The sequence below is a fragment of the Euprymna scolopes genome, chromosome 45 (genome assembly GCF_053919585.1).
Source record: "Euprymna scolopes isolate OS-2025 chromosome 45, ASM5391958v1, whole genome shotgun sequence".
Taxonomy (NCBI): Eukaryota; Metazoa; Mollusca; class Cephalopoda; order Sepiida; family Sepiolidae; genus Euprymna; species Euprymna scolopes.
The window spans coordinates 10,077,569-10,095,433 of NC_136526.1; the positions used below are offsets into that span (position 1 = coordinate 10,077,569).

The 17,865-nt window shown below is 36.3% G+C and overlaps 1 protein-coding gene across 2 annotated transcripts in view; it reads left to right on the plus strand.

Moving 5' to 3' along the window:
- Positions 1-17,865, plus strand: part of LOC145269240 (developmentally-regulated GTP-binding protein 1) — a 66,499-nt gene that overhangs the window by 20,519 nt on the left and 28,115 nt on the right. The window contains exon 1 of one of the 2 annotated variants that reach the window (XM_080124862.1): positions 15,754-15,777. The exons of the other annotated variant lie outside the window; for it this stretch is intronic. Within the exon in view, the coding sequence (XP_079980988.1) occupies positions 15,769-15,777 (9 nt within the window). The 5' untranslated portion in view covers positions 15,754-15,768. Of the gene's footprint in view, positions 1-15,753; positions 15,778-17,865 lie in introns of those variants that run through there. 2 annotated transcript variants of the gene reach the window in all.

Genomic DNA, 17,865 nt, shown 5'->3' on the forward strand with positions numbered 1-17,865 from the left:
TTTGTTTTAAAGTCCCCCAAAGATAAAAAAAATCACATGATGACAAGTCCGGGGAACGTGCTGGCCATAACCCTTTGCTTATTGTTCTCTCTTCCGTAAACATGTCATGAACTCATGTCATATGATCTGTGAGACGTGTGGCATGTAGCGCCATCTTGTTGGAAAAAGAATTGCATTTTGTCTTGTGGTGTCAGTTGGTCATTAAGAGAAAGATTAGAGAGGTTGGGCTACTTTTAAGTGGACCGCCTGTATTATTTTGAGCGTCGTGGTAGAAAAACCACAGCATCCCCGACTTTACTGGGTGTTTGATCTTGTTGAGAAGTTCCTTGACTGTCGTAAGGCTTTTAGTGGTACCCTTGCTAGTTGTTTTTAAGCTGTATGAAGATACCGGCTTTTTGACATAAAAAGGTACCAAACATTGATGTTATTGTTTGCTTTTTTCTTTTTCCCTTTTTGAAATTTTGCGCAAACATTAGTCGTGATGAAAGTAAATTTTTCACTCGTGGAAGGGACCTTGCATGCTTGGCTTTTTTTTTTTTTTTTTTTTCCTTTGCAAAAGTCAACAAAGGAGGGATTAGATCTAATAATTTACTTCCGTTCGTCTGTTTGCACTTTTCTCAATAACCACAGCTTGAATTTTTTAAATATTTTGCACAAACATTAGTCATGGTGAAAGTAAATTTTTGCCAGAACGGATTTTCCAGAATAACTCTGGTTGCCTCACTAATCGCCGTTATAGGGTTAAAATTGCCCCCAAATTGTTCGTTTGTTCACACTTTTCTCAATAATTACTTCTCAGATGTTTTTGAAATTTTGCACAAATATTAGTCATGGTGAAAGTAAATTTTTCGCTGTTTCTTTTTTTCTTTTCCCTTTGCAAAAGTCAACTATTTTTTGCAAAACTAAATTTGGCATTAACCCTTGGGCTATGATGGTATCTTTACACACATTGCTTACGATGGGTGTGAATTTTTTCACATCACATAAAATCAAGTCTAGGGTTTTTGAAAAATATTTTTTAATCAAATATTCAAACATGGGTTTCATTCATTGATTAATGCAGTTAGGGCAAAGAAGAATTCCATAGTCCTTGAAGACACCATTGTTGCAGTAATCGTAAAAACTAGGTGTTAAAAAATTAACAGCCAGCAATTCAAACAATTTTTATTCATGAAAAATAATGTCTTTTAAATGTTGTCCATTTTCAGCTTCGCATATTTGCGCTTTTTCCAAAACATTATTCATGACAGATTGCAGAATCTCTGGATTGCGATTAAACTCCCTTATTTTGTTCCTGATGAGTCTGGAATGTTCCATTATGCTGAGATGGGCGTCCACTCTTAAAGTTTTGATTGGCTACTCCTCCATGAGTGGATAATCTATTATCTATTTTTTTTTTTTACAAGGGTGTCACCACTTATCAAGGCCCAGAGGCCACTCGAGGATAAGGGTTAATAGGTATACATTAGTCATTGTGATTTTTAGCATTATGTAAATAATGATTCAAGAATTTTTGGTACTTACTAGTGACAGGACAATTCCAATATTTTCCCTCGATTCCGTACTAAATTTCCGATTCCAATACAATTACCGATTCCGTACTCAATTAAATTACCAATTCCAATTCTTTATAAATCTCTAAATTCTTAACAATAGAGTTGTTAGTTAAAATCAATAAATATTTATTATTTTTATCATTATTACCATCAGTGGAAAATTTGGCATTAACCCTTGGGTTATGATGGTATTTTTACACACATTGCTTACGATGGGTGTGAATTTTTTCACATTACATAAAATCAAGACTACCTCCCTCCTTTTTTCACTATTTTTTTTTTGTTTTTGTTTTTCCACTCGTTTTTAACAAGTTTAACATTGTTTTTTTTTTTTAATATTTAAACACGGTTATTACTTTGCTTATTGTTTAGCTTCCATTTTGTTTTGCTCTACCCCCCCCCGAACAAACACACACACACACACACACACACACACCTCCAAACACCCGGGCAACGCCGGGCATCCCCGCTAGTCTATAATATAAAAATTTTGTCCGGCAAAGGCTTTTGGAGAGGGAGCGCTCAGAGCGGTAACTCTTTCTTAAAACCTTTTATATGCTATCTAGATTATAATATCTATGATTTACAAAACGAGCTCGCATGTATCTTTAATTTAGGCGATTTTTACACGCTTTCGCCATATTTCTTGGTCTACGCGTGTTTGTTTGGCTTTTCAGTATGAAAGCGAAACTGAATCCGTACCATAAACACAGCTCTCTGACACTCGTGACAGGGATGTCCAAAAAAGCAATGAGGTTTGATCAATGCGGGGGAAACGCCTTATATCAGACAATTGCTATTCATATTGGCACTCCTCTATTTATGGGGAGGTTTTCCCCAACATCTTGTGGGAAACGCAGAAACTGGCTTGCAGCCAAAGTTAAGTTTCCCCACATGACGTGATGTTTGACCTCATTAAATTCACACACCTGTCACTTAAGTTTTTAGTCGTTAAATTAAAATGGTTTTCATTCCTCTCCCTTCTTTTTCCCTTTCTTTTCCACCTTCGTGTCAAGGATTTGGGTGCGAGCCTACCTTCCTACCAAAACTTTTTTTTTTCTTTCACACTTCCAAAACACATGGACAACGCCAGGCACCCCCGCTAGTCTATATATATAAAAGGTAAAATGTGTGTGCTTGTATGTCTCGCAAAAACATTCGACAGGAGAGACAGATTTTCACGAGATCAGTATCATTTTGAAGCTCGACCCTTCGGACGACACATATCGAAAAATCGGCTAAAAACATTAATTCCTTCACCCTCAACTGGGCACTTTTCTACAGGGAGGGGTAGCAGAAAATCGTTCCTTCATGACAATTTAACCAAACAAGCATGTGCAAAAAAAAAAACATTCTTGAATTAGTTGAAATGTAAATAAAAAAGCGACCCTATTTCGCTGACGTGATCATAGCTCAGTCGGTTAAATAGCAGCATCGTTATCTTAAGATTGCATGATGTAAGATTTTTCTTTTTTTGATTTTGATTTTAATATTGAAACAGGGTTATTTATGCCATTTTTTTGTTCATTTTTTTTTATTTTTCCATCACGTTTGTTGTTTTTGTTTTTCCGATTTTTTTTTAAGAAGTTTTAACATTTGTTTTTGCATCACGTTTGTTTTTTTTTTGTTTTTTTTTTTCCATCACGTTCGCTGTTTTTTTATTTTATTTTTTTTGTTTTTCCGATTTTTTTCATTTTTTAAAAAAATTTTCCATCACGTTTGTTGTTTTTTTTTGTTTTTCCGATTTTTTTTTTAAGAAGTTTTTTTAATAATATTTAAACGGGATTATTACGTTCGCTTATTCTTTATTTTCCAGTTTGTTTTGATTCATCTCCCCCCTCCAACTCCCAAACACCCTGGCAACGCCGGGTACCCCCGCTAGTCTAATATAGAAAAAGCAAAATGGGCATGAGCATTTGTGTACGTCCACGAAAGGCTTTTTTGCGTCGGGCTTCTCACGTTGGTTAGATTCCGCGAGAAGTTTTCGCATACTTCCCAGATTGTAATATTTCGCATTTGCAAACGGACATTGTCTTTTTTTTGATAGCGTTAAACAAAATTCCCACCATGCCATCGTTTCCAGTGTTTGTGTTTTTCGTATAAATAGAGCGAAACTATTGGAACGCAACTGCTTGGCCTTCGGGCCGAGTAGTCTGTTCTGATAAGGTAATATGTCCTTGGTCAATGTAGGGGAGACCCTTCATACTGAGATGTAGGAGAGACAATAACTATTTATTTGGATACTACCAGAATGCCCTCTTTTTGGGGGGAGCTGGTTTTCCCCACATTAAAAACGCTTTAATCCTTATTAAATGTAAGGGAAACCCTTCCTACTGAGACAATTACTATTTTGGGGGAAGCTGCATTAAAAACGACCTTCGTGGGAGGTTTAAAAGCAATGCCTTTCTGTAAGTCATCTTTTGTTTCTGATTGACTATGTTAAATTTAAACGCTTTAGACTTTGATCGCGTCATGGAATATTGGTAAGATGTCAGATTTTTTTACATTGTCTTTTCCGGCTTCATGTCACGGGTTTGAGCCTGCTACCCCCCCCCCCCCCGCCCCCCATTTTTTTTTTTTTTTTTGCTCAACGCACACCTCCAAACACCCAGGCTAGTTTATAATAAGAAGCAAAATGTATGTATGTGTGTGTGTTTGTATGTCTGCCAAAAACTTTCGACCAACGCGTCCACCGTGACAAAATTGGTATTGTTTTAAAGCTCAATGTCTTGGACAACAAATATCGAAAAATTGGCCAAAAATATTATTTATTTCACCATCAACTGGGCTGTTTGTTACACGGCAAGGTGCTTGTTTTGTCAACCTTTTTGCAAGTCATTGAAACCTTGAATTGAACGACGTTGCACAAAACACGTTATTACGACCGCCCGTGACATCACAATCATGGTGGGCGCATCGATAAAACCGTTTGCTTTTTTTTGCCTCCTTTTCCTCCTGCACTTTTGAGCTTGCCTGCTACTCTTAGTTTTTTTTTTTTTTTTTTTTTTTTTTTTTTTTTTTTTTTTTTTTGCGCTCAACTAACACCCTTAAACATACTGCCAGGCACCCAGGCTAGTATGTTATAAATGGGTATGATTTTAAGAACATCGAGTAGTGAGGGCCCATTTGGAGAATGTGGAGCTGCCCCTTAATTACCATTGCTTCCAGATCCACTTTGGTTCAGAGTGGTAATATCTGTCAGGGCATCCGGTGCTACTAGATCAGGCTGTTTGAAGATATTGGCTCCCAGACCAAAAATGCAATAAACATTACAGGTGACCTTTTTGTTCAATTAGCCTGGGTGCCCAGCATTGCCCGGGTGTTTGGAGGTGTGTGTTGCGCAAAAAAAAAAAAGTGGTAGTAGACAGGCAGGTAGACTTGAACCCGTGACGCGAAGGCAGAAAAGAAAGCGAAAGAAAATCTGACGTCTTACCGCTACTCCATGACACGACCGGCAGTTCGGAACGTTAAAATTAGGCAAAGTCAATCCAACTGATACAATGACTTGCAAAAATGGCTCGCAAAAAATCGACCCCTCCTTGTAGAAAACTGCCCAGTCAAGGGTGAAGGAATTAATGTTTTTGGCCAATTTTTCAATATTTGTCGTCAGAGACGTTGAGCTTCAAAATGATACCGATCTCGTGAAAATCTGTCACTGCTGTCGAAAGTTTTAGGCAGACATACAAACATACATGTGTACATTTAATCAGACAGATGAGACTTATATAATACTAGCGAAGGGTACCCGGCGTTGCCCGGGTGTATGAGGATTGAACCCGAACCCTTGAGGCAAAGTTGTAAATTAAAGTGTGAAAAAAAAAGAGTGCGACGGTTTTAACGATTGGGCCACCGCGAGATGCTAATGGAAAGACGTTTGAATTTATTTAACTACTTGGATTTGGCAGGTGCACGTTTTAATGACTTAATGAGGTCAACTTTTGACTGCGGGGTAGCATTTCATTTAGTGCGGGAATGCTTTTTTTTTTTTTTTTCACCAAGACGTTGGAGGAAAACATTATAGGAAAAGGCCTAACCTACATGCTGCGAGCGAAAACTGTTGAATATTTATCTTCCCAAAGTCGAGCAAATTAAATCGACAGGCGAGCTCTGTTGTTAAATCTGAGATATTACGATTTACATGTGATATAAAAAGTTTTAAAAGGTTGTTAGGTGACCGACCGCTTCTCTGAAAAATGCCTTTCTTGGACATACACAGAAAGCGAACATACATTTTCGCTTTCATATATATAGAAAATCAGCCCAGCCGTTTTCGAATCCATATAAAACACACACACACACGCGCGCGCAAGCGCACACACACTTACACATACTCTCACTCTCACACAATCTCTCACACACACACATTCACTCACGCTCACACACACACACAAGAACACTGCCAGGCATATAAAGTACTTTTGTGCGAAATTTCATAAAAATCAGCCCAGCCGTTTTCGAATCCATAGAAAACACACACAGACACCCACACACACACACACACACACACACACATTCTCAAACACACACACACACAAACACACATTCTCAAACACACACACATTCTCAAACACACACATTCTCACACACACACACACATTCTCAAACACACATTCTCACACACACACACACATTCTCAAACACACACATTCTTACACACACACATTCTTACACACACACATTCTCATTCTCAAACACACACACACACATTCTCAAACACACACATTCTCACACACACACACACATTCTCGAACACACACACACACACATTCTCAAACACACACACACACACACACACACACAAAATTTTATACAATGGTGGAGATGGAGATAGCATTTCTCTGAATTTAAAAACTAATCTAAAAACAAGAGAAAAGTCTTTTGTAATCCCCCTTCACCACCATGACGTGACACACACACACTTGTAGTACAGTCGGTCTTTTCATTGTTTTGAGTCGCAAAATAACCCAATTATTTGTCCCATTATTTACATCAACAAAAAAAAAATGGTGCGACAGAATGTAGAGGTTTTTTTTTTTTTTTTTTTTTTTGCAAACGAGTCACCACTTATCAAGGCCTGGAGGTCACTCGAGGATTAGGGTTAATGAGTGTACTGTTACCGTAACGAAAAGGATTTGTGTTTACTATTATTCTCTATTATGCATATATACGTGTGAGTGTGTATGTTTTTACGTATATACATGTGTATGTTCTTACGTATATACATGTGAGTGTGTATGTTCTTACGTATATACGTGTGAGTGTGTATGTTCTTACGTATATACGTGTGTGTATGTTCTTACGTATATACGTGTGTGTATGTTCTTACGTATATACGTGTGTGTATGTTCTTACGTATATACGTGTGTGTATGTTCTTACGTATATACGTGTGTGTATGTTCTTACGTATATACGTGTATGTATGTTCTTACGTATATACATGTGAGTGTGTATGTTCTTACGTATATACATGTGAGTGTGTATGTTCTTACGTATATACATGTGAGTGTGTATGTTCTTACGTATATACGTGTGTGTATGTTCTTACGTATATACGTGTGTGTATGTTCTTACGTATATACGTGTATGTATGTTCTTACATATACATGTGAGTGTGTATGTTCTTACGTATATACATGTGAGTGTGTATGTTCTTACGTATATACATGTGAGTGTGTATGTTCTTACGTATATACGTGTGAGTGTGTATGTTCTTACGTATATACGTGTGTGTATGTTCTTACGTATATACATGTGAGTGTGTATGTTCTTACGTATATACGTGTGAGTGTGTATGTTCTTACGTATATACGTGTGTGTATGTTCTTACGTATATATGTGTATGTTCTTACATATATACGTGTGAGTGTGTATGTTCTTACGTATATACGTGTGAGTGTGTATGTTCTTACGTATATACGTGTGTGTATGTTCTTACGTATATAAGTGTGTGTACGTTCTTACATACATACGTGTGCGTGTGTACGTTCTTACGTACATACGTGTGCGTGTGTACGTTCTTACGTACATACGTGTGGGTGTGTACGTTCTTACATACATACGTGTGGGTGTGTATGTTCTTACGTATCTAACATGCAGTTCACTGTTATATGTGTGTGGGTGTGTGTGTTATTCTTATAGTGCTTTTTGCCTTGGAAGTTTCCGAGACATGTATGTGCAAATGTAATGCGAACATACCTGATTGCCTTGGCCAGCGGATGATGCCTTCTTGGTCGCTGGTCTCCGTCTTGCTGGGGAGTGAATGCTGCAGACAGATTCATCAATGAACAACAAGATGGAATTTGAAGCTTCAATCTTTTTTATTTAAGGCAAGCCTAACATCTCGGACCCTGGTTGTCGGAGACCCGAAATCTCCTGTCTGCATTCTCTGCTGCCCAAAGCCACTCTTCCATGTGGTCGTCAACTGGGAGCCTACGACCACAATTCCCATTTTACCCCTTAATTTCCGGTACATCTAATCTAGGTCATTCAAGGTGACTTGGGTTTGATGCCTGTCAAACCTAACCTTCTGACCCTGTTAAATCGCTGATGGGAAATCAGAATATGCTTATATAACTTTCTATTTCTAAAACTACCTATGTAGCAATTAAGCTGGGATTCCCAATACTACAGTACAGTAGTCAATGAATCAAGGCCCAGAGGCCACTCAAGGATAAGAGTTAAAGAGTGTATAGTAGTCAATGGGACAGTATTGTAGTAATCATTAGTAGTGGAAATTTGGTAAATTGGATTACTGAAGGGGGATGGTTCATCAAGAATTTGTTTACGTTGGACTTGAAGACTACCAAATTGTAGTTAGCTAGAAAGCAGGCAAGCGGAACAGAGTTCCACAGGCATGCAGTTTCTAAGAAAGAAGCATTGTTCATGGATTCCATGTTTAGGTTTAGGCGCGGATAGAGCGTGGGGGAAATTGATAGTGGTTTTAGCTAGACGAGTGTTTTTCGTGAAAGTTTTGCAAGAGGCAACTATAGATCTCTCTTGGCTGCCTGCTACAGATTCAATACTAACTAACTTTCTAAAGCATCTCTAAACTTGTTACGTCATGTATCTACGTAACCAAAGATCCTTGCCTGGTTTTTTCTCTCATATCTTTGTTTATTAAAACTAAACATTCCAATCCTATATTATTAAACGTTTTATTGTTTGACATATTTAGCTTACTTTTTTTTTCTTTATATAAGAAGTCACCACGTATCAAGGCCTGGAGGCCACTCGAAGATAAGGATTAATGAGTGTACAGAAATCAATGGGACAATATTGTAGTAATTGTTAGTAGCGGAAATTTGATAAATTGGGTTACTTAAGGGGATGGCTCATCAAGAATTTGTTTATGTTGGACTTGAAGACGACCATATTGTAGTCAGTTGGAAAGCAGAAGAACAGAACAGAGTTCCACAGCCGTGCAGTTCAAAGAAAGAAGAAAGAGTGGGGAAAATTATTGATAGTGTTTTCAGCCAGTATTTCTTGTTTATTATTTGTTGTTTTTTTTCATGATTTTTATAATTTTTGCTATGCGAATTAGCTAGTCTCCCAGGAAATGAAATCTGCAAAATGCAGTGCTGTCCATCGTTCTTCTAAAATGTCCTAACATCCAGATTGCATTTTTGAAACGATGGCAATCAGGCTTTAGTCACCACATATCAAGGCCCAGAAGCCACTCAGGGATAAGGGTTATTGCGTGCACAGTAATCAATGGGATAGTATCACGTTAATCGTTAGTAATGGAGATTTGATAAAGTGTCTTACTTAAGGGGGCGGTTCATCAGGAATTTGTTTACGTTGGACTTGAACACATCCAAGTTGTAGTCAGGTGGGAAACAGGCAAATCGGCGAGAGTTCCACAGGCGTGCACTTCAATTCCTGCTGTAGCTGTTCATTTGAATTTGAAATCATAAAAATTGGTCAGTCATCTCATAAGGTGGATATTAATAACATACTGAATTTTCAAGAGTCCATGACAGTTTTAAATGCCTGTACAAAAAAAGTCTGGAAACTTATTAAAGGCACCTTGTATGGCCTTCCTGCAACTACTCTCTCCAACTAGTGTTTTTTTTTTTTTCGTGAAAGTTTGGCAAGGGGGACCATAGATTAGAACACAGATGAGCATTTGCCATGAAAATAAATTTAATGTAATTATTTTTTTTTTAGTGACCCCCCCCACTTCTAATAAATTTTGCTGCTTATTAAAATCTAAAGAAATAAATACAAAAGTTTGGCTTATTTCTTGCTTTAACGATAAAGTCAAATTGCCCTCTTCCAATATATAGACGGTATTTGGTTTTGCAGTAATTTTTTAACGAAAGTGCATTTTTACCTAAATGCAAATTCGGAATAATTTTCCCTTTTGACCCATTTGGTACCCCCAAATAGGAAGCGGCGTATGCATCGTTTTTTAAATGTAATTATCCATTGACATGTGTTTCGTCGTCTACGACTCATCAGAGTGGCTAAATCTAACGAGATTCAAAATCGGGACCCCATGGTAAACTATTATATATATATATATATATATATATATATATTATTATTATTATTTGAGGGTAAACAGTTACATATGCTCACTACATATAGCCATCTGTTTCAGTCAAAGCGACTTCCTCAGGCGACGTAGGACCTCTTGACGCCAAAAACAGAAAAAAAAAACCAACAAAAAAGCCCTTTTTTTTTGTTCTTTTTGGCGTCCAGAGGTCGTAGATCGCCTGAGGAAGTCTCTTTGACTGAGACAGATGGCTATTTGTAGCGACCATATGTAACTGTTTACCCTCAAATAATAAAAAAAAATTTTTATTGAGCACTATCTAACAACCTCGTTGTCTTAGTCCCGACTTTTAAACACCTCAAATCTATATCTATATATATATCAGACACACAAAGTGACTTATATATGATAGTATATATATATATATATATATATATATATATATATTAATTTTATTTATACATACATTAATGGCTACATATGTGCATACATGTTTCTGTAATCACCCACGTTGGGGGATTACGTCTTCAGGCCAAGAATTACCGTCAAAAGTCAAAATAAAATTAATATACCTGCTCTGTTCACTCATTGAGCACTATTTTGGTAGACACATGTTGTTTCATTGGATGTACTTCTAGGAAACTAAACTCTACTGGCTATATATATATACATATACTATCATATACAAGTCACTTTGTGTGTCTGTGTGAGTTCGTTCGGTAACTTGTGAGAAAGAAGGATAAATAAAGACTTGGGCAGAGATAAGTTTGAAAAATTCAAAACGAGGTTTCCTTTTTCCAATTTATTTTATCTTTTTTTATTTTTTTAAATTTTTTTTCCAAAAATCTGCTCGGAAAAACAATTTTTTTAGATTAAAGATCAATAAAACTACTTGAAAACCAAAACAAATGAGCCAGGTAGATATTAAATTAACTTTGATTGCCTACGATAACATTTATTTCTTGTATATATATATTTTTCATATAGTTCTTTGTTGGCTTCTCTGCTAAATTACCCAATTTTCCGTAAATAAGTAATTTTCTATATATTAAGTAATGTTATTTATTTCTTATGTTATTGCTACAGGCCATCTTGGTATGCGCGCTTATTTATTTTTCGTATAGTTGTTTGTTGGCTTCTCTGCTAAATACCCCAAAGTTGTATTTAAAAAAAAAAAAAAAAGTATAGACTGATAAAAGAAGCTATTTTTTTTTTTTTAAGTAGGATTGAAGATAAAATTATAAAAAAATGTACTACACTGTACTGGGATTGAACCCACAGTTTTAAGATTATGAGACTTTTATATGTAATACATTCATATTCCCCTCCTCCCACTACTTCTCATCTTATTCACGATGTACCAATCTATTGCGCAGACAAAATTATCAATTTCGGTATTATATTAAACATGATGTTGGGTCAGTATTTGTATATATTATTACAATAGATTATATAATGTTAATAAATATATGTGTGTATATATATATATATATATAACATGTGTGTATATATATATGTATATATATATATATATATATATATATTACAATAGAAAAATCGAGCATGAAAAGTAACATGGTTAGGATTAAACTTAGAAAAGTAAAGGACTAATTGTTAAAGCTGGAAAAGAAAAGGACAAGATGTTCGAGCAAAAAATATAATAAATTTATAACTTAAAATATTGCAGCATTAAGAATTGATTACATAATGTTATAAATTGAATTTTAAAAAATTAATGCTGCAATAGTTTAAGTTATAAATTTATTATATTTTTTACTAGAATATCATGTCCTTTTCTTTTCCAGTTTTAACAACTAGCCCTTTACTTTTCCATGTTTAAGCTTAACCATATTACTTTTCATGCTCGCATTTTTCTATTGTAATTCATGATTTTTCCAGGCTTCCAGTAAATTCACTTGTTCTTTGTTTAATTTCAGTCTTATTTTTTTGCCCCCATAAACACATATGTAATAACACTGTACGGCACTCGTCTGCTTTCAATAAAATTCCCCAACTATCTTCTTTTAATGCTTTCATTAGTGAATTAATAGCGACAGTAGTCGCTGAAGCAACTTGGTTACTATGAAAACCAGTCATAAAAAACGTCACTCACCTCTTTATATTTTTTATGATTTTGAATGGCAGAAAATTCATCATAACTTTTGTTTTACTGAACGAAAATTGAAAAAAATTTTTCAGAATATAGCTGAGAAGGTGATCTATAAACTGTAGTAATTGTTTGAAATTTGGTCGAAAAATGAGTGAGCGGTGAAGCTTTAAAGCAGTTCTAAACAACTAAAACTGCCACTTAACCATATATTCAAACAGTACCGTGTTTGAATGATATAGTTTGTGTAGAGACCGTTTTATATACCAACACACTCAAACACACGTGCTCAGACACACCATCCATCCATAGCCATGGGGCATAGGCCATCTGGAGGGGCATAGGCCATCTGGAGTGGCATAGGCCATCTGGAGGGACATAGGCCATCTGGAGGGGCATAGGCCATCTGGAGGGACATAGGGCATCTACAACTTTTGTAGATGCTTTTGTAGCGACTGAGTTCTTTTTTCGGTACATGCAGCGCTTAACCTTCCCAACTGGTCACCCATCTGGTACTGGCCAGGCTCAACGTTGCTTAACTTCGATGATCTGGCAAGAACCGGTGTGTCAACGTGATTGTGTCGTACACTCAGACACAATTAATGAAGAATTAAAGAAAATAATAAACTCCATTTCTAGTAACATTTGCGTGATAAAGGAAACAGTAATTAATATGGGAGATATTAGGGCCCACAGGAGGGAGGCGAGCTAGGCAGAATTTTCATTAATAAAGCCTAATATCTAAGAAGGTCGCCCTACAGCAATTAAATATATGATCTTGATTTTAATATTGGTTGATAAATTAGCAGTAGTCAGCGGTTATGGTTGCTGCTGTTTTCAAACTCTCTCGTCTACCATTCATTCTTTATGATGTCATGCATTTGAGATACCCTATGTGTACAATACTTACTATATGTATGGTCTGTTCTATTATATGATTGTGAGCCCCGGAAGCCACTCGAGGATAAAGGTTATTGCATGTATCAATGGGATAGTATCGTAGTAATCGTTAGTATTGGAGATTTGATAAAGTGCCTTACTTAAGGGAGCGGTTCATCAGGATTTTGTTTATGTTGGACTTGAAGACCTCCAAGTTGTAGTCAGGTGAGAAACAGGCAAACGGAAGAGAGTTCCACAGGCGTGCACTTATAAGAAGGAAGCTTTGCTCATGGAATCTACGTTTTGATTTAGGCACAGATAAAGAGTGGGGAAAATTATAGACGAGAGTCATCCATTTCAATTGATGCCAGATGGGGATCAGAGCGTTGGTGATGTAAAGATAGGAACTTGGTTTTAGATGCATTAAAAGTAACCAGCCACCTCTTCCTCCACTGTACCACGTGCTCGAGATCAGAGGAGGGAGAATCAGAGAGAACTTTATCATTTATGGCCTTTGATGTGTTGCCATAGATGGTTGTGTCATCAGCATAGATGTCAACGAATGGCTCCTGGGGAGAATTTTTAAGATATCCTGAACAGAAAAGAAAACCCAGGAGGTATTAGAAATGGCAAACACAGAAAGGTCTCTAATAAGAACAGTATGAAAAAGACAAACGAGATTCATGGGTCTACAGAAAAAAAGCGGAATAGAACAGATTAGTTTGGCAAGAAAGATCGTGGGTAGAAGAAGCAGAGGACGACAGCGAGAAACATACGCTGACAGTCTGAATACCTGGGCAACTTTAATAATGATGAACAACAATGAATTCATGAATGCCTCAAGAGGGAGAGAGATGGGAAACCATAGACATCAATGCCGGACACCACTTGATGATTATTTTTTTTATTTATTTTTTTTTTTATTACATTTTCACCCCAAACAAGGCAAATTGCCACTTTGGTGTAGGGAGCTACTATCAGGGGTACAACTACTGGGGTACTATGTAGGGATTTGGGCAGCAAGGTGTCGGTTCACGTTACACTTGAACTTCTGCACGTCAGTACTGTTGGGGAAGCAGGGACCTGGAATGGAATTCCAGAGTCTAGCGGTTCTGGGGAAGAAACTATTGGAGTAAAAAGATCTTTTACATCTAGGGATCTCTACAGTGTGGGGGTGGGATTAAGCAGCCTGTCGGGTTTGTCGTGGGGGCACAAGTGATTGCAGTTCGTCAGAGCATTCACCACTAAAATACTTGTAGAAAAGGCAGAGGGATGCAACATTACGTCGATGGGACAGAGGCTGAAGCTTAGATGCCAGTTCAGGGCCTATCAGGTTTGCGACTCTCTTTTGAACCTTGTCAAGGAGCGAGAGACTAGTAGCAGATGCACCAGCAATACTCCATACATGGGAGAATGGTGGCCTTATAGAGGTACAGGATACTTTCGGGTGTTAGTAGTTATCTAGCACGGTAGAGAGAGCCCACCTTTCTTGCAGTGGCCCTGCCAATGCATTCAATGTAATTGTTCCAACTCATGTTTCCTGTGAACGTTAGGCCAAGGAGTTTGAAAGATGGACTCTCAGATAAAGAGTCGTTGGCCATTGCTATGGGTGGTAGATAGGGTTTCTTGTAATTATTGAATGAAACTAGTTTAGTCTTGGCAGCATTGAACGCGACCAACCACTTTTGTCCCCATTCCACTACAGATTGGAGGTCTTCCTCTAGTGTTTCTGCCATTTCTTTAGAAATGTGTTCATTCGTCTTCCTGTCGTGCCTGCCATAGAGTGTAGTGTCATCAGCATATATACCCATCTCAGAGGCAATGTTGTCGGGGAGGTCATTTATGAATATCAGGAACAATAGAGGTCCAAGGATATTGATGTGCACGGTGATAAACAATCGAAAAAAACTTGTTTTCCTTGGATGTGATCTTTTAAATTTCTAATCAACAGTTTTAAGGCTTCAAAATCACTTGAATTACAAAGGATCACAAATGTCAGCAATGATTAATTATTAATACATTTGAAAATGGTTTGTGTATTTTTACTTTGTGACCTGTTCAAATTCAGAAGTAACTTTGGAGCCTTTAAAATGACAGGGTTCGTACGGACTTGAAAATTCCTGGAATTTTGACTTTTGCCTTGAAAAGGCTTTATTTCTTTTATTACTTTGAAAAATCCTTGAAAATATGGAAAATGTCTCGAAAATTGCTTGAAAAGGACTTGAAAATTATATCATGCTGAGTAAAAATTTGTTAAAATATTAAAAATAAAATCGAAATAAATACTATTAAATTATTTTTTAAATATTAATAAAAATACCATTAAAATATTGAAAACAAAATCAAAATATATTGTTCTGAAATTACATTGTATTATTGTGGAAACAAGAATTATGTCCCTTTATCATAAAACTACCCGAGGTAGTTTTATGATAAACTACTTTTAGTAGTTTTGGGATAAAAATTAAAATATCCGTCTATTTTTGTTCTCATTTATAATTTAATTTATTTTTTTTGGGGGGGGGGATTAGTGGCAGCCACTATAAATAAAATTATCCACCTCCCCTCTAAAAAAAAAAAATAGTTTCCTTGTGCGAACGGGACTCTCTAATGGCGATCCCCCCCCCCCCCAATTGATTAAACAGCAACCATCTTGGTTTGAAATTTAAAAGCCGTAAAAAGAGTTGAAATAAAAAACATTTAAAACAACTTTAAAAGATACCACAAAATGATGCAGGTAGGTTGCAAAGTAACTTTTATTGGCTATGGTAACATTTATTTGTATATTTGATTTTTTTTTTTTTACCATGTTTTCGAATCGCTGTGGATTTTTAAGTGAACATCAAATTTTGTTGTGAAAACTTGAATTTTGTCTGGAGAAGGCCTTGAAAAACTTTTGAACGTGTCAAACATCACGCCATAGAGAAATGAAATCACGGCGCAAATTTTGTAACATAAAAGTCGCTCAAATAAAAGATATAGGATAACCTTGTTTCGTAAATCGCAGATATTATAATCTATGGAGGATATAAAAAGTTCTAAAAAAAACAGTGACTCCCCCCCCACTTTCCAAAAACCTTTGCCGGACATACAAAAAAAAAAATGCACACACACTCATTTTCGCTTTTATATTATAGTCTTTCTGGGAGCCACTTCAATCCCTTAAAAAGCCTAATTTTTCTTCAATAAACCAATTAAGCCAAAATCCACAGACAGGCACTCTTGCTGCCGCTCTCTCGGGCTGAAATGCTAGTATATATATATATATATATATATATATATATATATATATACTAGCATGGATGCTTGGCATTGCCCGGGTGTTTGGAGGTGTGTGTTGAGCAAAAAAAAAAAAAAGAAACAGTGGTTGTAGAAAGGGGCAGGCTTGAACCCTTACCATGAAGGAGGAAAAATTGTGACGCCTTTGCTGTTATGACCACTGTGAAACCGGAAGTGATGTAGGTTTAAATTAAGGCTAGAAATAAAGCTAAATAAGGCTGGAAAAGAGGGGACGACTTTCGAAAATATTGGTGAAAAAAGCGGCCCCTCTCTGTAGAAAAGTGCCCAGCTGAGGGTGAAGAAATTAATGTCTTTAGCCAATTTTTCGGTATTTGTCGTCTGAAGGGCCGAGCTTCAAAACGATACTGATCTTGTGAAAATCCGTTGCTTCTGTCGAAAGTTTTAGGCAGACATGCATACATCGTTGAACTTTGAACCCTTAACAGCAAAATTTCTGTACGATAACAGATTACCAAGATTTTCCCAAATCTCCATACCCTGTATATCAAATTTCGAATCTGTAGACTGTTATTGAGTAGGGAAATGTACACAGACAGACAGACACGCATGCACACACAGACAGACAGACACTTTCACTTTTATAGATATATATATTTTTATTGATTTTATATACATATATATATATATATATATATATATCTATAATATAAAGCTGAACGTCTGTGTGTGTGTCTGGTCATGAATAGGCTCCTATATGATGACTATTATAGAAAACTGATTACATTTTTTTTTTTTTTTTTTTTATTACATTTTCACCCCAAACAAGGCACATTGCCAATGTATTAAGACACAGGAATGGGTATGTTTGATCTGGCATAATGATGATTCATATATAGATCCACAGAATATTGTGATAAGTGTTTCAGTGTGAACAGGTATGGTATAATAAATTATGGGGTTTATCTATTTTATTTTTACTTTCATCATATTTTGCTTTGGTTTTGATACCCCCAAATTCGGAGCTATCTCTTTACAACCCTTCCTTTTCATAACCTATCATACTTTCATAAATCAGAGTCCATGTTCTGTAGACTGTTTTTGAGCCCAGTCAACGATGGGTACTTTTGCTAATATATATATATTAAAAAACCTTGTTAAACTTTGTGACATATTTCCATTCTATGGAGGTCAGGTGCGAACGAACACCCCATAATTTTATTATACCATATTTATTCAAACAGAAACATAATTATGAATTATTATTACACAGATAGATATGAAAAGTCTTTATTAAAGTTTGTGCCTATTTCCCTTCTATGGAGGCCAGGTGCGAATGCAGACTCCACAATTTTATTATACCATCCCTATTTAAGTTAAAACATACTTATCAAAGTATTCTTATGTACATCTATATCAAAAACACTTGTAAACGTTTTTTTTTTAATTTTTTATTTCCATACTTTGTGAACCAGACGCGAATGCAGACCCCACAATTTTAATGAACCACTGTTCTGCCAGATCAAACATGTGTCTCGATACATCTTTTATCATTATATGTAATGAGTTTTTTAAAATAGTCAACCAT